The sequence below is a fragment of the Mobula birostris genome, chromosome 6 (genome assembly GCF_030028105.1).
Source record: "Mobula birostris isolate sMobBir1 chromosome 6, sMobBir1.hap1, whole genome shotgun sequence".
Lineage (NCBI taxonomy): Eukaryota > Metazoa > Chordata > Chondrichthyes > Myliobatiformes > Myliobatidae > Mobula > Mobula birostris.
Window position 1 is genome coordinate 70760772 of NC_092375.1, and position 23758 is coordinate 70784529.

Below are 23758 nucleotides of genomic sequence, written 5' to 3' on the forward strand. Positions count from 1 at the left end.
CATTTGGACTATAATGTAGATAGCAGTACAGTCAATCATGCAGACCACGTAGATCCCAGCCTATTGAATTATTGTAATGCACGTTAAACCATGCCTCTTAGTTCTTTTTTGGAACTGCAGCCCATTACAACTACTATGCCTTTGCTTTGCCAGGTTTTGCTGTAGAGGAAAAGCATTTTAATACTGACAGGTTGTTGAAGTCAAAATTTCTTTGAACTATTCAGCAATTTAACAGGCGGCGTACTTTAAGGATATATTCTCTGATGTTGCTCTTATTGAAAAAAATTGTTTAAAATGTTACAGATAAAACAAATAGTACACTGAAGAAGTTTGTTGTCACTTAATCATACTGAAATCAGCAAGTGTATGGAGGACTGTGTACCAAAGAACACAATCTAAGTATTTGTAACCAGAAACCATGGAAGAACTAGGAGATTCACTTGCTACTGAAGATTAGGTTTGCAATATTAAAATCAGGTGATCCTAAGGCTTACAAGGATTCAAGATAGGACCTCTGTAAAGTTATCAGAGATGCTAAAAGACAGTACTAGTCCAAAATCAAGCTCCAGACCAGCCATCAGTTGTGGCAGGCCTTGCATGTTATAACAGGCTATAAAATGAAGTCAGGCAGTATTGGTGACAACAGCACATCCCTTCCTGATAAGCTTAATGCATTCAATGCATGTTTAGAACAAAAGGGAATGAGTATGTCGCCACACATCACCAAAAGCATCCAGTGAATCTGCAGAAAGCATCTGGTCTGGGTGGCGTTCCTGACAATGCCCTTGGATCATGTGCAGAGCAGCTGATGGGGTTATTTGCAGATATTTTAAATCTCTCCAGCTTCAGTTTGTTCTTGTACCTAAGAAAAACAAAATAATGTGCCTTAACAACTACCACCCAATGGCTCTGAATTCTCCCATCCTAAAGTGCTTTGAAAGGCTGGTCATGGCACCCATTAACTCCAGCCTTCCAGATAACCTTGACCTACTGCAGTTCCTCTTACTACTGAAATATGTCTATGGTGGATGCTATCTCCATAGCGTTACCATTGTCTCTGAAGCATCTGGACAGTAAAGACACCTATGTCAGGCTATTGTTTTTTGATTACAGCTCCGCCTTCAATACTATAATACCAAGCAAATTTATCTCCAAACTCTGGACCCGGGGAGTCAAAACCTCCATCAGCAACTAGATTCTTGACTTACTTACCAATAGACTGCATTCGATAAGCTTGAGCAGCAAAACCTCCACCATGATTATTCTAAACACTGGCACTCCACGAGGTTGTGTCCTCAGTGGCCCACTATATTCCCAGTATAGTCATGACTGTTTTGTTTGTGTAAGCTATCATTTTAGAAGAAAAGTTCCTAAATCTCAGAATAAACATAAGTGAGTGAATAATATTATAGCATATTGATTTACAATCCTTTTTCTTTCTGTTGTAGATGCTGTTTTGCATAAGCTAGAGCAGACTTGGTTGCTGGGATTAACTTCATTAATCAATCAACAAGGACATTTAAGAAAATGTGGTTTCTTTCATAGCTCTGCAACATGGTTGAAAAGTCAGGTGCAAACATCAACAGTGGATGTAAAAAGGTATTTTTTTAAATAAATAGTATTGCTTTTCACTTGCATTTACTTCATTTAAGAAGCTAAGCCATAAACAGCAAAAACACATTTAACCTTTGTGTAAAGCTATATATGCTTGATCCTTATGCATGTATTCTAAATTAATGTGAAACAATGCATTACTGTATGCTTTTGTGACTATTCTAGTTGTTCATAAGATCATGTTCATGTGAATTATGTGCAGAAGTCCAGCTGTAGTGTGATGATAAGATTATTGCCTCTAGCTATGCAATTACCTTATTGCATGCAAATATTTTGCTGTTTAATGTTCAAATTATTCAAAACTGCAACTTGAATATTAAGTGTTTAGCATAAGACATCATAAATTAGAGTTATATAATTAAAGAAACAGGTAATTTGGTGATCTAGAAATTAATTTTGAGAGATTTGCCTTCAAAAGCTAGTCACCAGTAACGTTGCAATATATTGTAAATCAATGAAGACAAGTGAAAGGAGAAATACATACTATTAAGCGCAATATGCTGACCCTGAAGAATAGAAGTAATTCATTACAAATGAAAGCTGAATTGAAGCTATATTAATTAAAGTTTTGAAAGTACCCATCTCTTGTGGAAAAAGTGGTGACCAATTAAATTTGTAAGGAAAAATGCTTTAAGATTTATTTTTTTAAATGAGTTGGAGAGATAAAGGCAAGTATCAATGTGGTTTTTGCAAATATAATTTTCTACTTTATACTACTTAATGTAAATTCTTTGAATGCTGAAGTGGGTGATTCAATCATAAATAGCATTCACACTAACAGTTCTGAGTGAAAGTAAACAACTGTTTTAGCTCTGGTGTCCTGGAGGTTCTAATTCTTTTCCCTCCAGAATGTCTATTTTTGATTTGGCAACCTTGAAATTATCTTTTGTCTTTAAAGTTCTTTAGTTCTCTATACCAGTGGTCCTCAACCACCGGGCTGCGAGGAAACGATATGAGTCAGCTGCACCTTTCCTCATTCCCTGTCACGCACTGTTGAATTTGAACATAGGGTTGCCAACTGTCCCATATTTGCCAGGACATCCTGTATATTGGTCTAAATTGGTTTGTCCCATACGGGACCGCCCTTGTCCCGTATTTCTCCTGCTAAGGTAGAGCGTTCCTATGAAACCTTTCGTGCCAAAATGGCGTGAAGCAAAGAAGTAATTACCATTAATTTATATGGGAACAAGTTTTGAGTGTTCCCGGACCCAAAAAATAACCTAACAAATCATACCAAATAACACATAAAACTGAAAATAACACTAAAATATAGTAAAAGCAGGAATGATATGATAAATACACAGCCTATATAAAGTAGAAATAATGTATGTACAGTGTAGTTGGGAAGATTAAATCAAAACCGATTTGTGGGAAAAAAATCGACACGTACGCGCATGCGAATGTCACATATGCGCATGTCACACATGCGCACACAGGTGCACGTGCAAGGCTTCATGGTCATGGTAGTCCTTTGTGGGGTAAACACAAGTGTCCTGGGATTTGACTGCTACTTTTGTCCCTTATTTGGGAGTGAGAAAGTTGGCAACCTTAACAGTAAAGGCCCTGTTGAGGTGAGTTTAATCCTACTTGAACACGCCCCCCCCCCCCCCACCCCACTGGTCGGCCGGTCCGCAGGAATATTGTCATTATTAAACCTGTCCTGGCTGCAAAAAAGGTTGGGGACCCCTGCTCTATTCTATCTTAAAAGTTTCATTTTTAGTTTTCCTTTTGCATCATTGGTGATATAGTCATCCATAAAGTTGTGTAGGTCATTAGATTAAACAACAGTAAATACATTTGATGATATAAATGGCAGACATCCCACCTCTCCTGGAAGTTCCAGGAATCTCCCGCATATTGATGTGGCTCCCTGACGTCCCGAAATTATCTGCTATATCATGGAAATCGATTTTTTTTTTGAGAGGGAGAACGAGCATCCTGATTAGTCTCTCTTCGTGCTAAGTGGACCTATCAGCTTTCTCTGTTGGGCGGGCTTTACAGTTGACCTCAAAAATAATGACTGCGTTGCTTGCTGCACTGTTTGCAACAGTGAATTTTCTATTGCCCATGGTGGGTTACAATGTAAAAGCATGTTGAGGTGAGTTTAACAGGTATCATTCATTCATCAGCATAGCTAACATTATTTAAACTAGCTGGCTAGCTGCTAAGGAGCTACTCTATTGATGTCCTACGTGATGAGGCCAAACTCCCTGTAGACTTGCTTAAAGTTGTAATGGAATAAACATGGTAATATAATATAATGTAAGCACATATTTTAATGTCACATTTTTTGCATGTACCCAACTTGGTTTACAGATTAGACAAAATCACTAAACAAAGTATTATGTATACCCTTGGAGGTTGACGGGGGGGGGGGGGGGTGAGATGCAGGGGCGGGGGTGCTACCTCCCAGAAATGAGTTTTTGCAGGGTAGGATGTCTGAAATGGTGATTGTTGTTTGTTACTCATGTTATCTTTCTAAATTTTGATCTCAATCCCTTGAAAAAGCTTTTCACTAAATTGCAAACGAGAAAATCTGCAGGTGCTGGAAATCCAAGCAACGCACACAAAATGCTGGAGGAACTCAGCAGGCCAAGCGGCATCTGTGGAAAAAAGCACAGTCAACGTTTTGGGCTGAGACCTTTCGGCAGTTCCTCCAGCATTTTGTGTGAGTTGCTTACACTAAATTGTATACTTGATTTTCATTGAACCAATGTCATTCTCAATTATCTTCAATTGTATATTATTGTTACTGTTTCCCTGACGTTCCCCTACTTTCACTTCATTTGCTCTGGTTTATTGCCCATTTTTATTGCAAATAGCAAATAGGCTTTTCAGACCTTCTACATACTGGATTTGAAAAGAGTTCTGTATACTTTGTAGGAATATAATTTCCTTTCTCCCATCATCTTTCTGTTTAATTAATAATGGGTATTTAAAATTCCCACATAATTCACATATTTCTCTAATCTTTTTGTATACCTTGTTCCCTCTCTTTCATTATTTGGTTGTTTAGAGACTACACCGATAACTATAAATGTGAATGATCTAATTTCCACTAAATCTCTCTGCACTATTTGTCTGTTTCTTAGCATGTCATAACCTCCTAACTGTTTTAATTCTTTTCAGTCTATTTTCTGAAATACTTACAATGTCACGAATCACACATCTTCAGTGACTATCTCCATGATGTCACGTCCATCTTTGTCTTATTTCTGTTACTTAGATAGCTTGGTCAATTTACCTTCATTTGATGCTGCAACTGCTATGTTCTTACGTGATTATCCTCCTCATTGTTCCATAAGTAACACAACTATAACCCTAAACACAAGAGATTCTCCTGATGCTGGAAATCAACCATAATCCCATCTTCTCAATGAAGTGCCACATTGCTATCTCTGGCATTCTATGAGGATTCTTCAGTTTTTAATGGATGATGCGTCTTCATTTCTCTACAGAGCAGTATTTATTCTGATGATTCTCTTCACATCTTTGCTACTTTGCACCTCATTCCACCTTGTACTGCCAGACCACCTTTGTGATGGTTGTCTGTATTCTGAAAGCAGTATTTTAATCTCTAGATTTAACTTCTCTAATGTCTGCATTGTCCTCTTATGTATTCAGTTCTTTTAAGCTCTAAATCGTTCATGCAAATACCATTAGTGTTCCATCTTATACTTTAGCCATCAGCAGCATCCTTCTGTCCTCCGCAGGATGAAAATTAAAATGCTCTAACAATCTCATCCCATTCCTTTTCTGCAACATTTCTGATACTCTTAACTCTTGCATCCTTTGTATCATTTATTGCATCCCTCCTCTGTTCTTTATTTGTTCTTTGTTTTTTGCAATTTTGTTTTAACTCCCTATTATCTTTACTGTAGTTCCTCATCTTTCTTTGTAAATTTGAGAAATTGTTTTCTTTTGTGAAGACCGGTGTATATACAAATTTATATCAATCACTGAACATGTGGGGTAGCATAATGGGTTTACTTGCATAAAAGATATTCTTTTTCTTCGGAATATCCATGTATAAGCTGACTGCTTTAAACTGCTATTTTGTATTTAAAATGATTTTCCTAGTTGTAATAAAAACATATAAAAAGAAGAGCAGGAATAGGTCTCAGGTCTGCTCCACCATTCACTATGATCATGGCTGACTACCCAGACCTCAATGTCTCCTCTGTGTCAGATCCCTACAGCTTTTTATCATTCTTCACTTTAAGTATTCCTATTGAGCTAGCTTCTATTATTTTCTGGGGTAAAGAATTCCAGAAATTTATGACTCATTTTGAGAAAATGATTTCTCTGTAACTTTATGTACGTCACCACTTTCAGATTAATTTCAAGTCATAGTACATTCATAATGTTTTCAATTAAAATTGCTTCTGGACGTAAGCTGCAGTAACTTCACTTCTTTTCTTTTAAAGTCTGCAGGTACTTCTTTCCTGTGTTCATACTTTGCTTGATAAACTTTTGAAAGGAACTCAACCTCAGTCACTCAGTCATCTCAAAGTATTAGTTGAGTGTATGACTCCAGACCATTCTGAGTGGGAAAATCTAAGGCAGAAACTTGGATCCCAGGTAATATCTAGTTTTCAGCCCAAGATACAAACTTGCATTTTTTTTAACATCTGCTTCCTTGGGTCATTCTTTAATGTTATATACAATTTTATCAATTGAAAATGTAGCTTTAACCAAGAACAAACAATTATTTTGTCTGTGTGCAGTAACTGTATGACTGTGAGTTGCAATGTATAATTACAACTCTAGGTATATTTCTTGATGATATCTAAAATTTTAATGCTAAAAGCCTTAAACTTTAATGTGTTCTTTATTTACAGTGGCTGAGTAAAGTGTTGCTGAAAGAACAAATAAGTCTAAACACGGATATATTGTACACTGGGCTTAATATTTACTCTTCTGACAAGATACCAAATCATTTATGTACCACAACTTTATTATGCCATGTGCTATTGCAGATATTAGAAAGCAATATCTTTTCTGAACAGAAGGAAATTTCCCCCATTATATCCATACCAGAAAGTAAGTCTGTACATAAGTATAAATAAAAGTTGTGTTCTTTGATAATTCATCAAAATCTTATGTACTTATTAATTAGAGTGAATTTGAACACATGGAAAAGTTACAGTCCAGAAGGTTAAGAAAATATCTTGATATTTGCAATAAGACAACCTAAAAAACTTATGGAGCCATACTAAAATGGGTAACGTTTTAATATATGATGCTGGAGTTTATTGCCATCAATGACTGCTTTTTATATTAAAAAAGTACAGTTTAAAGAGGAAAATGACATTGTTTTAAAAGTCAGTGGTCTCAGTGGAATAGCCTTGTTTTCAGTCTTTATAATGAACATTTCAATGTTTTTACTGAAACATTGAATCTCTATGTTTCAGTGAAATCTCTTTACTAAAAGAGTAAATTTAATTTTTTTTGTATTGTCAAAGCCACTTTGATTTATTGATTGAATGAAATGTTATTAACAGAATTTGAAAGCATTCCAATGCAGAAATTCCAACATTCTGATATCTCACAATTCAACTTGATATTTATTTTGTCTTCAGGTCTGTCTTCCTAAACTAGACAGCATTATAAATTTCATCTTGTGCAGCATTATCAGAGAGAAGCTTTTCATTCAATTTAATCCCAAAGTGTTAACATACCATATTGGAAGTAAAACAAAAATGTTGTTCATCCCATCATCTCTGCTCATCTTTAGAAAATCCATGCTGTCTTTGGTTCATCTTCTTTTATTTCTAGATATACATTACTATTGGAACAAATGGTGTGTAAAACTTTTATGAGAAACAGTCAATTAATCAAATACTTCACTAATAGGATCACAGCTTGAGTATTGCTTGCAATTCTGGTAACTGATTAGGTGAAAGTTGGGATTGCACTGGAGATAGTCCTGAGAAGATGTACAAAGGTGTTTCTAGGCTAGAAAAATCACACCTTTTGAAAGGAGATTGGGTAGGTTTTTTTGGGGGGGAATGGGGATGACTAAGGGGAGATGTAATTGAAGTATATACAATCATGAATAACCTCGCTGAGGTAAGAATTATTTCCCTTAGCAGCGAGGGAATGGTGCAAAAACCAGGAAGCATGGGGCAAAATAATTTATGGAGAAATTAGAGTATTCTTCAACCAGAGAATAATTAGAAACTGAAATTCTGGATTTGAAGGAGGGTAGAGAAAGAATTTCTTATCACCTTGAAACACTGTTATGATGTGTGCTTGAAGAGTGATGATATACTGGGTTACAGATCTTCCATCAGAAAAGTGGAATTAAGTTAGGTAGTTCTTTCTCAATGGTCATAGTTATGTGGGACCAGATGGTCGCCTTTGTTCTAAACTTTCTGATTTCTAACACTATAAATTACTTGCTGTAAAATTATTTATTGGGAGTTAGTAGATGGAATATCAATGGATGTTTTCATAATAGATGTCATTTGACTTGTAATTTAGTGTGATGAATCTGATCTGATTTTAGTTTATTGACTAAAAATTATTATAGCACTATAACAGTGATGTAAAACCTTTTGTTAAAATTGAAAAACCTGTGACCTGTCTATTTTGCATAAAAATACATTGAAAAATGTTCCAACTTGTTTATGATTTTGGTAGTCGCTGCAGAGATGTTCTATGCTGTGCAGTGGTCTGAAGAAATGAAAGATTTTTGTCCGACGATTTCGAAATACCATGAATTACTACTTCACTTTGACATTATCCAGAGACTGAAGAAAGCCTGTGGCACAACATGTGAAACTCTTTTTACCAGGTACTAAGATTAATTTTTTTGTAATTCAAATTTTTAAGTACTAAGATGAATTTTATGACTTGTTCAAGTTCAGGTTTAATGTCATCTGATTGTAAATATATATATAACCAAACGAAACAAAGTTACTCCAGACCATGGTGCACCTATGCAACATATATCACACACAGTATAATAAACCAAAATATTATAGTGTTAATAAGTTAAAATACAATTCACAATGCATGTAGTAAAGTGCAGTACAGGTGAACAGTTCAGTAAACAGCTCGCTGTCCTAGTGACAAGACCTTGGTGGTGGCAGGGTATTCATTAGTCTCACAGCCTGAGGGAAGAAGCTGTTACCGATTCTGGAAGTCCTTGTCCTGATGCTTCTGTACCTCCTTCCTGAAGTTAATAGGTCAAGGAGATTGTGGGGTGGGTGGTAGGAATCCTCGACGATACTTTGGCCCTTTGTCTGCGACGCTCATAGAGAATATCACAGATAGGAAGGAGGGAGACCCTGATGATCCTCTCAGCAGTTTTTACTGTCCTCTGTAGGGTGTTGCAGTCCGATGCTTTGTAGCTTCTGTACCACACAATGATGCAGCCAATCAGGACACTCTTGATGGTTCTCTTGTAGACAGTTGTTAGAATGGGGCCAGGGAGCCTTGCATACCTTAGAGGTGGTGTTGTGGGTCCAGGTTAGATCATCCATTATGTTCATACCAAACAACTTCATGTTCTTCACTTGCTGCACGGCAGAACCACTGATGTTCAATGGAAAATAGTCAACCTGTGCCTTCCTGAAGTCCACAATCATCTTTTTTGTTTTGTTTCATGTTGAGACTCAGGTTGTTAGTCTGCACCATTTGACAAGCCTCTCTATCTCTTCTCTGTATGCGAACTCCTCATTGTTGCTGATGAGGCCAGCCACTCTAGTATTATCAGCGATCATGAAGATGTGATTTGAGCTAAATCTGGCAGTGCATCCATGAGTCAGCAGCATGAGCCAATGCAGACAGAGCACATGACCCTGGGGGGACCAGTACCTAGCGTGTTGGAGTTTGAGATGTTGCTGGTGTATGATTGTATAGTATAATTTATAAACCCTTTTAGTGCAATACAACAGCGGTCCCCAACCACCGGGCCACAGAGCATGCTCTACCAGGCCACGAGGAAACGATATGATTTGGCGATAGGAGTCAGCTGCACCTTTCCTCATTCCCTGTCACACCCACTGTTGAGCCATTACACATGCGAGGTCATTACCCGCGCGTCATCCATTTCAGCGCGGGAAGAAGATCAACTCCTCGAGCTTGCAAATGACGGCGGGCTGATAAGTATGTTTGACATAACATCTCTGCCGGCATTATGGATCAAAGTCAAGGCTAAATATCGTGAGATAGCCACGAAAGCACTGAAAACGTTGCTTCCATTTCCAACGTATCTCTGCAATGAATGCAACGAAAACTAAATTGCGGAATAGACTGAACATAAGGAACCCCCTTCGAGTATCGCTGTCTCCCATCACCCCTCGATGGCACCATCTTGTTGCAGGAAAACAAGCCCAGGGCTCCCACTGATTCAGCGATATTGGTGTGTGGCAATGATTTTATATGTTAATACGAGGAAAATATGTGCTGTGTGTTTAATATCCAAACGATACTTAAAATGTTATGATGCTATTGACTTATATAACAATTACAGCACGGAAACAGGCCATCTCTGCACTTACTCTCACCAAGTCCCACCGACCTGCACTCAGCCCATAACCCTCCATTCCTTTCCTGTCCATATACCTATCCAATTTTTCTTTAAATGATAATAGTGAACCTGCCTCTACCACTTCTACTGGAAGTTCGTTCAACATTTACTTCAAGCTCCCCGTCCTCCCCGATAATTGACTTATCACTATATTCATGCGAGGAAAATATGCGCTGTGTGTTTAATATTAAATTCGTTAGGTAAACCCTTTAAGAAACGAAATTGAGTGTATTAGCTAATTATCATCTATATTCCGGTCGTGATTAACACCGCCCCCACCCCTGAACAGAATTGCCAAAAACGATTTGTAGAAAAAAAATCATACAGGCACGCACACTGGTGCCCGTGCAAGGCTTCATGGTCATTGTAGTCTTTCTCAGGGAAAACCCAGCGTATTTGACTACTACTCTTGTCCGTTGACAATCCCCCCCCCCCCCGCTCCCCGCCGGTCGGACGGTCCGCAAGAATATGGTCAATATGAAACCAGTCCGCAGTGCGAAAAAGGTTGGGGACCCCTGCAATACAGTATATAATGAAATCCAATGTGTACCTTACCATTACAAGTACATAAGTTTAAGGGGAATTTTTATTAAATTGCCTCAAAAGGGTAAAGGTGATAACACATACAAACTATGTACAAGCCATGTAATATCCAGTGGGTCTACTAAAGAACCATTCTCATGGAAAGTTGATAGCAAATAAGGATGTATCCTGTCCCAATGCTTTTCTTAGTCCTTTGTGTCTCAATATTCAATCCCACCTCTAATAAACTTCTTGTAGGAATGGAGCTAATGGGAAGCTATTTAAATTGAGGCATTATTATTCCAAAGCTCAAATTTTGCTTGCTGTACTGCCATTATTGACACTTCTGAATACCTGAAAGGAGGAATATAACACTTGGCATCTGCAAACGAAAATTTGTAGCAAAAGTTTAAAAATTCATTATCCTTTTCTTGTGCCAGCACACCCTTTGGTTTGTTGACAAAAAGATATTTATGCTCTACCGGAAATATACTATTGACACTATCTCCATAACATTCTTGAACTTGCCATGACACATGAACTGATGTCAGTGAACTCTTCCAGGCCAACTTCCCTTGTATTGCAGCGCTCATTACGCTCATGGCTACACTGGGCAGGGCCACATCGTTTACATGCCTAACACAAGACAACCAAAATAGATGATCTTTTCCATGCTTTTACCAGGGCGGTGATTACCAGATAGACAAAGGGAGAGATGCTTGAAGCCTCTTTGAAGAAATGCAACATCCACACTGTCCTGGGAATGGCTGGCCTGTGGCCACTCAAAATGAAGGAATATCTTTTAGGATGTATTGACAGCCTTGAGCTTTTGCATTTGACAGAACAGAGCATCAGGAGAAGTGGACTATTATGTTAACTACCTATCATCCTGCACCATCTGCAGCAGAGCCTGCAGTTCTCATGTTTGCCTGAATTAGCCACCCCAAAAAAAGTAGGACCTTTACAGTTCTGTGGAACTGCCTACAGAAAATACATATTGCAATTCTCATATGGGTTTTACCAGGGCTGCTTGGCTACAGGCCCCATCAGACCTTTGTTCAAACATGGGCCAAGAGCTGAATTCTAGAGGAAAAAGTGGCACTAACTTCTCTTAATTTATACTATCAACAAAATACCGATACTATCATGTGACTGAGTGTGGAATCCAGGAGCCTTGGTAGAACTGAAATGATTGGGTGCAATATTCTTTTTTTAAGTGGGTCTTCTTTTTACCAGTGGGTTCTATTGGGTTTCTTTGTCTTGCAGCTGCCTGTAAGAAAACAAATCTCAAGGTTGAATAAAGTGTATACAAATTTTCATAATAAATGTACTTTGAGCTTTGAATACTTAGAATCATAGCTTTCACACAGGAAGATATAGTTGGAATTGGCAGTCACTAAGCCCAGCACCAGGACATACTGCAGAAATGCCTCAGGACCAACTACTTGAAGCTGCCTATCAACTTTCAAAAGGTTAGAAGAGATGATAGTTGGATATGCTTGCACGATGTTCAATTCCATTCCATAGCAAATTAAAATGCATAAAACAATTCCCAGCAAATACACAGGCTAATAAGTGGCCAGAAGCATTTATGCCACAAAAGTAACACACATAAAAGTTGCTGGTGAATGCAGCAGGCCAGGCAGCATCTCTAGGAAGAGGTACAGTCGACGTTTCGGGCCGAGTCCTGACGAAGGGTCTCAGCCCGAAACGTCGGCTGTACCTCTTCCTAGAGATGCTGCCTGGCCTGCTGCGTTCACCAGCAACTTTTATGTGTGTTGCTTGAATTTCCAGCATCTGCAGATTTCCTCATGTATGCCACAAAAGTGCTAGGAATGATTGCATCAACATGTCTTTTAATGTCAGCAGTTTCGGGTTTACCTTTGATCAGAAACTGAACTAGCTGCACATATACTGTAGACATAAGAGCCGGTCAGAGACTGGGCTTCCTGTTTAAAATCAATAGCTTGTGTGCGTTAATGTGAATTTCTGGAAAATAAATGACAGTGTAATATTAATGTCCAAAATAATTTAATAAAAGATTGATTTTATAGAATAAAATTATCACATCTGGAATGATATGAATTAAAATGAGTGGAATCAGCATAAAAATCTTAATATATCAATAAGAGATTTCTACTTCATACTAAGTGTTTTTTAGTTCTTGCATATATTTGATCAATAAAGGAAATTAAGGTTTTACATTATGAATGGTACATAAAGGAACAGTGAAACAGAAGTAGCTATCAGGTCTCTGAACTGTCCATGAACTGTTTGAATCATTTGCTGCCTCAAAACAACAAATTTCACATCATATAAGACAGTGATAAGAAACCTGATTATGATTTTGTCCTGAAGTCTTTTTCACCATTTATTGATCTAAATTTCTTGTATCTGCTGTTCCACAATGCAGTAACAGCACTCTTTTTTTGCAAACAGGTCATTAGAAAATGGATTACTCTGGGCTTTAACCACCTCTCAGTATATTGCTGAAAACAAGTCTGATAGTGGTTATAATTTAAAACAACTGTATGTTACAGTGGATAGGTAAGTATTATTCATGAACTCTTGCGAATTAAAGGTTAGGGGTACTTGCATTGTTGACCTAGGAACAGAAATAGGCCACTTGGCCTATCAAGTCTGCTCTACTACTTGATCATGACTGATTTATTTTCCCTCTCAACCCCATTCTCCCGCCTTCTCCCCGTAATCTTCATTGCATCTCAATCTTTGTCACTGCTGGCACTGCCATCTTGACAGAGTGACTGTACTGGCCTTTTTTTTAATCTAAAAGATATCTTTGGATTCATACCTTAAACAATTCACTGAATACAGATTGGTTTTAAGTGTTTTTGCTTGTGGCAGGTATGCTGCTTTGTACAGATAGAGTGATGTGTCTGGTAATCCACATTCACTTTTAGAGAAACTGCCCTATTAAACTCTCAAAGTTATAATATGTCAAAATAAATTCAGAGTCAACAGCACATTTTTGAGGATAGTTAGCTACTTATTGTATAAGGAATTTGTCAGACTTGCTTACACTTTAAACAGTTAGCTTTACTTTCTTAAAAGTTTTGAATGCAGGATTTCTTGTGACTGTAACATTTAGTTCCAGTAATCATTTTCATATTAAGCCAACTTCCAGTATGCTATTATTGTCACACTAATGTATTGCTATTGATTTTGCTTACTTATGTTTGCACTCTCCTCACTTGGCACAGAATTCTATGCAACATTCCTGTCTGGTTAGTGTTGGATCCAATTGTTTAATTCTTGGATTAGACTTTTTAATTGTCATTTTCTTTGCAGTTTAACAATTAATTAGCTGCTTGTATTTTAAGTAGTCTTTATGCATTTAACAGTTTGATATTCCTCTACTGCTTAAACAAAGTATATTTCTAGAAGCTCTGATCTGCGATAAATGAGTAAGTGTTTTCTCATTGGTTAATTTTTACTGCAGTATTGATTAAGTACTTTCTAACCGGTTAATTTTTATCTACAGATTAAAATGGAATTCCTTATCTGGGTATAAAATAACAAAACACAAAGCAGCACCATCTTAATCTTAATCTTAATCTTCTTAGTCTCTTGTCTGTAAGCCTTCTGTTACTGGCTTCTGCTCCTATTTCTACTGTTCTGTCAACTCTTAATAAAACAATTGTGAAGCAACAAGTTTTATGTCTCATTCCTGACTTCTAAAAGAACTTTGGACTTAAACACCAAAATCCATCAAGTGGCATAGTCAGCAGGATATTACCAAGTTCAGAATTTGTTACACTCTTTTAGCATGCAACAGAAGGGATAAGAACTTCCTCTGTTCCTCTGCTGTCTGAGAGAAAAGTTCTGACTTTGAATATCAGATGGAAATGAGGATTGAGGACAGCTGCATTTCTATTTGAAAATATTGGTTGCAGTCTACTTGTTCTTAACTTATTTGGGTACGATCTATTTTGGGCGCGCAGCAACCTGTTTTGGTACCTGGTGAAAATAGTGGTTTGACAATCTACTTGCTTCTGGATCAATTTATGGTTGTTGGATCATCCTATGTAATTGTGATCTATTTGTTTGCTGAAGCAATCAATTTGGTATTTGGTTACAATCTATTAATACTTAGAGATTTCAGTCAAAGTGATAAAAGTACGTAAAAATTAAGATCGAATCAAAACACTGGCGGAAGTCATACACATTACTAGGAGGTCTTACCTGAATAAAACATGTCAGTTTGATGTAAGATCCAGAAAATGCCTGATGGAAAGGAAATGGCTGTTACTGGCTTAGCAATAAGACCGTCTAGTCAGTTTAATCGAATGTGTGAGCGATTGAAAGACTTTACTCCTCTCGTTAAAGTCTTAGCAATAGAAAGAAATGCAAAACTTGAGATAAACTATAAAAACAGCATGATGAAGATGATAAGAACTGTAAATAGCAAATCTTTTAATTAACTGAATGAGCGAAAAAAGAAATACCATAATTCAATGTGCATTGTACAGAGTTTCAAGGCAAAATGGAAGAGCACAGCTGCAACTTCCAGTGGGCAGTCTTGCCAGTGATGCTACTGCTGGCACTTCACCCTGGGAAGCAACTGCTTCTGAAGCTCTGCCCGAGGAATTACATCTCACAAAGGACAGTCCCCTGAGACAGCGATACTACCTGAACTCCAAAGAACTACAGGATAGACGTGACACGGATTTTACTGTGGCCCCTAGTATCTCAAGTGGGGATGACAGTGATGAAACAATAAGAATGACAGCTGGTTATAGCTTACTCCAATAAAGACCAACTGTGTGAAGACACACAGGACTGAAAATGAAACCATTGTTGGTCAATGTATTGACCAGCTACTGGCAGAACCATCAACACTCTCTGAACCACTCAACAATCTGCTGAAGGACTAAGTGCTCAGACGACCCTGTGACTCTTAATGAAGAGCAACTGAAAGCATTTCAGACTTTAAAGGTGACATTGTGCAATGCATCTGCGTTAAGAATCCCAGATACAGGTAGACTATTTACCCTGTATGTCAATGATCGCAGTCATGCTCAAGAACCTGGAGACTGACAGCATCCTGTTGGTTATTACTCTGCCAAAGATCTGATTCTGTGCACTGATGGACCCTCAGTGAATGAGAGAGGAATTTGAATAGTTATTTCTGAAACTGAAATGCTTGCATCAAGAAGCATGGTTCCTGGTAGCTGCATGCCACAGGCAGGATTGGAAGCTCAAATTGAAGACTGTAAGTTGGCAGAAGGAAGATCAGCTAATTTATGCACTGATTCTCTATATGCTTTTGGAGTTCATGATTTTGGAAACCAATGGAGATGAAGAGGATTTCTTACGGCTATAGGAACTCCAATCAAGAATGGCCAACTAGTACAAGAATTTATGGATGTTATACAACTGCCATCATAAACTGCTGTATTAAAATGTACTCCAAAATGAATACAATGGAAAGCTGTGTAGATGCATTCACAGATGAAATTGCAAAAAGGCAGCATGGAAAGGAATAAAAGAAGTACCAAGAACATGTGGAATTATGGAAGTACATATGGACAACTACAATTATGGAAACTAATTTAAACTCTGGTTCACAGACAAACATACAAGATCTTCGAGAGATGTAAGCTCAATGCTCTTCACAGAAAAATTGGTTGTGGATGAGGAATGTGGGAAGTTAAATAGTGAATGGAAATATGTCAATAGTCATAGACTGGTAGTCCCAACTACATTGTTTCCTTAAACAACAGGAATTCTGCAGATGCTGGAAATTCAAGCAACACACACAAAAGTTGCTGGTGAACGCAGCAGGCCAGGCAGCATCTCTAGGAAGAGGTGCAGTCGACGTTTCAGGCCGAGACCCTTCGTCAGGACTAACTGAAGGAAAAGTGAGTAAGGGATTTGAAAGTTGGAGGGGGAGGAGGAGATCCAAAATGATAGGAGAAGACAGGAGGGGGAGGGATGGAGCCTAGAGATGCTGCCTGGCCTGCTGCGTTCACCAGCAACTTTTGTGTGTGTTACATTGTTTCCTTATCTGGCAGAGCAAATACACTCTCTAGGACACATTGGAGTACAAAATGTGATCGACAGATTCTCCCAATGGTAGTTTAATCCAGAGTTTGGGGCACAAGCTGGACAAACATTTGAAAGATGGACAACATAACAGAAAATAAATCCTGGAACAGCAGAAAAGCTACCATAATTAAGTGCTCCTGCCCTATCTGATCCTATTTTACCCTTACAAGTAAACTACATTTCTTTGCCAGTGTCAGCGATACTCAGATGTACTGGTAATAGTGGACAAGTTTTCAAGATGGGTGAAAGTTATTCCAGTAAAGAAAGCCACCACCACGACCCACACAGCAAAAGCTCTGATCAAGGTCTATATCCCCAGATGGGGATTGCTGCATCACATTGATTCTGACCAAGGAACACATTTCACTGGGAACACTCACAACACGCTGGAGGAACTGAGCAGGGCAGGCAGCATCTGTGGAAACGATCAATCCCTTCCCTCTACAGTCCTGACGAAGAGTTCCGGCCCGAAACATTGACTGATCGTTTCCACGGATGCTGCCCGACCTGCTGAGTTCCTCCAGCGTGTTGTGAGTGTTGCTTTGACCACAGCATCTGCAGATTATTTTGTGTTTACATTTCACTGGGAGTGTTCGTCAGAAATAATGTCAACTGATGAACATCGAATGGTCTTTTTATTGTCCGCATCGCCCAGAGTCATCAGGACAAGTCAAACGAATGAGTGAAACCAGCAAACGACTGTAAGTACCATGAGGAAGGCATTCCATGGTCTACAGCTCTTCCTATGGTCTTGTGTACCATTAGAGCAACCCCAAACAAGAAAATGAAACTATGTCCATTCGAGGTGGTAACAGGATGTCCTAAACAACAGGAATTCTGCAGATGCTGGAAATTCAAGCAACACACATCAAAGTTGCTGGTGAACACAGCAGGCCAGGCAACATCTGTAGGAAGAGGTACAGTCTTCCTAGAGGTGCTGCCTGGCCTGCTGCGTTCACCAGCAACTTTGATGTGTGTAACCGGATGTCCTATGTCACTGCCAGGAGTCCTCGATCTCAGAGAACCTGATATACATATTATTGGCAGACAGTTTAGTTAACTATTGTATGAAATCTACCCAAGCTGTCCAGTCTGCATCTCAACAGATTTCTGTCATTTGGGAAGAATCAACAGGAGGAGGACACACCCTGATGCCTGACGAGTGGGTCCTGATTACGAAACTGCATAAGGATCCACTGGGAGCTTGATGGGAAAGTCCTTATCAAGTACTGGTAATTACTAACTCAGCGGTGAAATTAAAAGGTAAAAATAAGTGGATACACACCAGCCACTGCAAGCAAGCTAAAGTGGTATCTGATACCAACAATAAGCACTGTGGTTAGTGTGCTAGTACACAGTATCTAAGCTGCTGAGCTACAATGAACAAATCACAAACCAGCCAGAAAACTTCAAGCAATCAACAAATACTGGAGATTATGAAGTTTATTCTAATATTATTTGTTATTGTTACTGTATATTTTTGCCAATTTTCCTTACTCATAATGTGCCAGTTGAAATACTTGCATTATTGATGATCAGAAGTATTACAATTCAACAAAGCTCCTGTCAAGTAATAAATGGTCAAAGTTCATAGAACAATACATGCTTTATTTGCAGAAATGGAGCCAACATCTCTCGTCCATGTAACTTGTTATTTAGGGTATGTTCTCCCTGCTGTGAGACATACACACACCTTACCTTTACCTCCTGGGTCTAGGAGTAAATGAGATGTTTCAGAAAGAGATTGTTCTGTATCTATTTTATTCCCTTTTTATGGTGTTGCAAGGAGGACAAGAGATTAAAATGTTGCTACAGCCTTTACTTCAAAGTATGTATACTGATATTTCATAACCTAAGTAGTTTTTAAAAATTTATTTTATACGTAACATGGATACCACAAATTTTTCTGCCTCTGAATTTTCAGATGTAATGTTTCTACACATGTGATTTAGAATCAAGGAGTGGGAGGGATTGTTATATCTGATTGTTTAATTCTCAGTTAGGCTTTTTAATTGTCATTTTCTTTGCAGTTTAACAATTATCTGTTTGCATTTTAAGTAGTCTTTATGCACATAGGTTTAATATACCTCTAGTGGCGATACAAAGTATAATTTTGGAAAGCTTGGAAGTTTTGTTCTGCATTAAGTCTCACTGGTTAATTTTTACTGTAATGTTGACTAAGTACTTTCTGACCGGTTAATTTTTGTCTTTTGATTAGAATGGAATTCTTTCTTATCTCTGTGTATAAAATAGCTAAACACAAAGCAATGCCATCTTAATCTTTTTAGTTTCATGTCAGTAAGCATTCTGCTCCTGTTTTTACTGTTTTATCAACTCTTAATAAACTGATTATGAAGCAACAAATTTTATGCCCCATTCCTCATTTCTAAAAGAACCTTGGATCTAAACACCAAAATCCATCACCACCAATAAAGAATAAAAGGATTATGATAAAGAACAAAGATAAATGATTGCTTGGGCCTTCTTATTTTTTAATCCTAATCTCTTATCCTCCTTGCAACACCATAAAAAGGGAATAAAATAAACCTTAATTGCTCTAAAGATGATGATGGTGAGCTGCTTTGAGTCATTTTTCTACATATGATAATGATACATCCACAGTGGACATATTTATGGAGTTCCAAGATTTTAGTTCGATTTTCAGTTGTTGTCAGTTCTTTCAGTATTTGCTGTGTGCAGGTGGGATGAGAAGTTTAGCATTGCCCATGTATCTTACAAATTTGATTCCTGGTGTTGCCGATGAAAAGTTGGTATTCCTCCCATGGCAAGACAAAACATATGGGTTCCCAGTACATATACTGTGCCTTCACTTCATTTAGAGGACTTCATTGTTCAAGTCTTTAAGGGTACTTCTGCCCTTTTGATTTTATGGCTGTTTCTGACGCCTCTTCAGTACAGTTAGGGTTTACAGGTTTACACTCCTTCCTGGGGATGGACCACTTTCATCACTGTTTTAAAATTATAATTGTGTTGGAAGTGAAGGCAAAGATCCTGCCATGTTGGAATATTTGTGCTGGAAGATGAATTATGGTCTCTAATCACACTTACTTCTTTACTTAGATCTACCGTGTCTCTCATGGGGTCAGTATTTCTGTGGGTACTTGGTTTAACTTGCAGTCTTTATAAAATGTCTAAATTTGCCATTCCAGATTTTTCCCTTTGACTGAAGCAAGCCTGCACACTAGTCAGAATATTATTCCGCACGTTCTTCAGGAAGATAAAGATCTTATTTTGTTCCAATGCATTGCAAAACTTGTTTCAAGCACAAGTTCAGATATTACTGATATTGATGGTCAGTGTTTTGTTTTATTCATTTAAATGTTATAGTAAGCATTGTTGGGGGCTGTGTGAGTCATCATGGTGGCACAGTAATTAGTCCTACGGTCTCAAATTTCTAAGCTCCTGGCTTTGATTCCGTCCTTCGGTTCTCTCTGTGATCATATGGATTTGCATAGTATCTGAGTTCATCTCTGGTTTTGAGTTCTGTTCTTTTACATATGACTCCCGTGCTTTTTTTACAAGCTTATAGTAATTTTGGTATTGCTGTTTGAATATTTTGTAAACATCGACACAGTCTATCTATTTGGACTCTTACTTCCTCATGGGATTTTATGGTGGCCTTGTTATTTCCTATTACTAAAGTACACTACATTGCATTTATTTAAACTGGAATTAATTTGCATTTACATGGTCTTCCTGCAAATTCTGCTGATGTTTATGTTGTGTTTTGCTCAGCCTTCCTTGTTTTGAGTGTCCCACACAGTTTAACATTGTTCATTTGTTTTGATGAACTTCCAGTATCCAAGACATTTATAGTGCCAGTGAACAATAGGGGTCCAAGCACTGATTTTTCAGCTTGGAACATTCTGGCACATTTATATAGATGACAAGCATGTCACTCCTGCTAAATCGAGCCAGGCTCTTTTTGTGCCTTCTCTTGGTTCCCAAATCAGATTGATTAACAGGTGCATACTCCAATTCTTGCTTCTAGCTGTAATGTATGAATGGAGCAAATTTGCTATGTATTGCTCCCCTTCAAAGTAGAGGTGTTTTACATATGTGTGCCCATGTGAGATAGTCTTGAAGTTCACATTTTCCAGCAAGCTGCAGAAGCAGCTCATTGGCTATGCTCCTAGTTCAGTGTTAATACCATTTTCATTTGTAGCTGGCAGGAATGTTTCTAGAACTAGTAAAATCACCATGGTCTTTAACAGGATTAGTAAAGAACTATGATGAACTTAATTAATAATTGTGCCAGTTACAGTATTTACATTTAAAGTTGTTATGTAGGCTACTTTTAATATTGAGGCATAGATAATTAAGCACAACTGTACATACTGCCATTTCTCTCTAATGGCCACAAAATACATTCCTCAATACTCTTATGGGACTTTCCAATGATCTTTCTAAAATATCATGAAAACATTTTTGATGTTCCTCCATAAATCTGTAGTCTCATTTAGAGCCATGCATTTTGTTTAATCTTTATGCATGTTACCATACTGTGAGTATTCATCATATTCCTCCCGGTTCTGATTATATCATGAGTTTTGTTTTTCAAAAATCTATCACTGCTATCTGTGAAACAGAATAATAAAATAGTTATGGCATAGAGAGAAATCTAAGTCCATTATGTGTATGGAGGTTCCTACTAGAGCAAGTCAAGTTGAGTTTATTGTCATGTGCTCAAGTACAGGTACAATGACAAACTTGCATCAGCATGGATGCAGGCAACACACCGAATATACATTAGATATAACTGATACATAAAATTATTATCTTACTGTGGGGAAAAAATGACTACAAAAGCAAGACCTTAGCGCAAGAAAAAAATCAAGGCACAATTAAAGACAAGTCCATGGTAGTGCAGAGGGTCCATCGTGTTCCATTGCTAAGGTAGGGTTAAAGTTGTGCAGGCGCATGATGAACCTGATGGTTGTTGCTGTTCCTGTATCCAGTGATGTGGGACTTGAGGCTTCTGTAATTCCTGGTTAAATGGTAACGGTGAGAAGAGGGCATAACCCAGATGGTGGGGATCGTTCACGGGAAATATTTCCTTCTTGTGGCATGGCTTCTTGTGGATGCTGTCAAGGTGGGGAAAACAGTGCCCGTGATTGACTCAGCTTTGTGCACTACTTTCTGCAGCCTTCTGTGTTCCTGTGTTAGAAATGCCATACCAAGCTGTGATGCAGACAATCAAAGAGGAGGGTTGGAGCTTCAGTTCCATTCCTGTATCTTACAAATTGTTGTTTCTCAAATCTCTATCCAGTTTCTTTTTGAAGGTTCTGCTTTAATTCTTTTACCTCCACCTTTATATGTAGCAAATTCCAGATGCCATTTGGTATTAGAATACAAAAAGTTCCTCAGATCTCTTGTATCTTTTTCCCTGAATTTTAAATCTGTACTCTTGCCATGAATGAGACTATCTTTCTTCTTTCTACCCTTTCTAAAACCAGTAAAGATCTTCTAGACTACCTCTATGTGCTGCCTTTGCACTATGCTAATCTATTAGCTGAAATCTCTTATCCCTGGAATCTTAATGTTTGATTTCTCTTGGCGACTTAAAATAATTTTCTGTGTAAAATTATTCTGAACATGTATCTGTAGCTTGATAATCACCAGTATAAAATGTATTCTGCTTGGATTTCATAGGAGGGTTTGGAAGCCTCGCCATTTTAAATAGCTACTTAAAGAAAGGAGTCAATGAGGGTGATCATGTTGTACATGATCATTTGTTTATCGATGTGTTAAATATAATCATGGGATGGAGAAACCTTGATGAACAAATATATTTGTTTGACTGGTAAGATGAATTTTTTAAGTTTTTACTGTTTACTCATTTTTAGTTGAAGACAGAACTGATTATATGTTGTGGCTAGTGGTAAAATTTGTATAATATTTTGGATATGGCTAATAATTTGACACACAATTTGAACAACATCAAAAATGGTCTGTTATATGCGTGTTAATTGATTTTCATTAGTAACAAAATAGTTGGTGAACTTGTTATTAAGCAATATTAGATTGCTGTGGATGTACTGTGACTGGTATAGTGGAAAATGCAGCATCTTCTTACTTGACAACTGCAAATACTTAAAAGTACTCAATTAGCTGGAAGTCACTTTAGGATAACGTTAAGCAGTGAAAGATTTTATGGTGAACTTGGTTGAGGAAGGCTGAGGATATTTGGAGCTCGCTGTCAAATCTGTATTAACCACATGAGACAGCTGACAAGACAATGTTTTAGTTTCTCAGCCAAATAATACTGTAGCACCTTCAGCCAAGGTAATATTGTGTTTGATTTAGATTTGAGATTATAATTGTACATAAATCATGTAAGTCAGAGTTTTAAGTTTTTTATATATGTTTAATACCACAAAATGTAAGACAAAAAGCTACGCTTACAACATCAAAGTAAGCATTCATCCCTTCAAAATGCCAAAGTCTTTTACTGTTACTTGAAAGCACAAAAGAAAAGCAGTATAGTGTTATGACTAATACCTGCAATGAGTGAGCCTTTGAGAAATCCAAAGGAAATTAATGGCTGTTTAGCCTATAAATTTCTTCAGTTTATTGTCACAGAAATTCCTGAGGTTTCAAGTGAAGATTTGAAAATGTAAAATCCTCATTTTCTGTTTTAAATGTTATTCTATTTGTTTCACTGTCTTCCTGAAATAACACTGAGGGAACTTTAAACAGCTAAAGAATACTTCATGCCTCTTGATTTTAGTTTCTCATGGATAGACTCTGCCCTCTAACTTAAAGAATTCTGCAAGAAGTGGTGGAAATATTTATAAAACTGATTTAAGATGTTGTAAGTTTTTGTACAATTTTCATAATTTTATTTACACCTAATAACTCAGTGTATGGTTACCAATATTTAAATGAAAGCTTGATCTTATTTCTTTAAAATGTATGATGGCGCTTTGATTCTGTAGTTTAGGTAGATTAATATATAATTTTAATATTTTTAACATCTCTGCTTTCTCTCTA

General features: G+C 37.5%; 1 protein-coding gene across 2 annotated transcripts in view; it reads left to right on the forward strand.

Annotated features, from left to right (window-relative positions):
* Positions 1-23758, forward strand: part of ltn1 (listerin E3 ubiquitin protein ligase 1) — a 123630-nt gene that overhangs the window by 67240 nt on the left and 32632 nt on the right. For both annotated transcript variants that reach the window (XM_072260606.1, XM_072260607.1), the window contains exons 14-20: positions 1449-1599; positions 6042-6195; positions 6456-6657; positions 8260-8413; positions 13115-13222; positions 19915-20057; positions 22418-22568. In XM_072260606.1, coding sequence (XP_072116707.1) covers positions 1449-1599; positions 6042-6195; positions 6456-6657; positions 8260-8413; positions 13115-13222; positions 19915-20057; positions 22418-22568 — 1063 coding nt within the window. The remainder of the gene's footprint in view (positions 1-1448; positions 1600-6041; positions 6196-6455; positions 6658-8259; positions 8414-13114; positions 13223-19914; positions 20058-22417; positions 22569-23758) is intronic.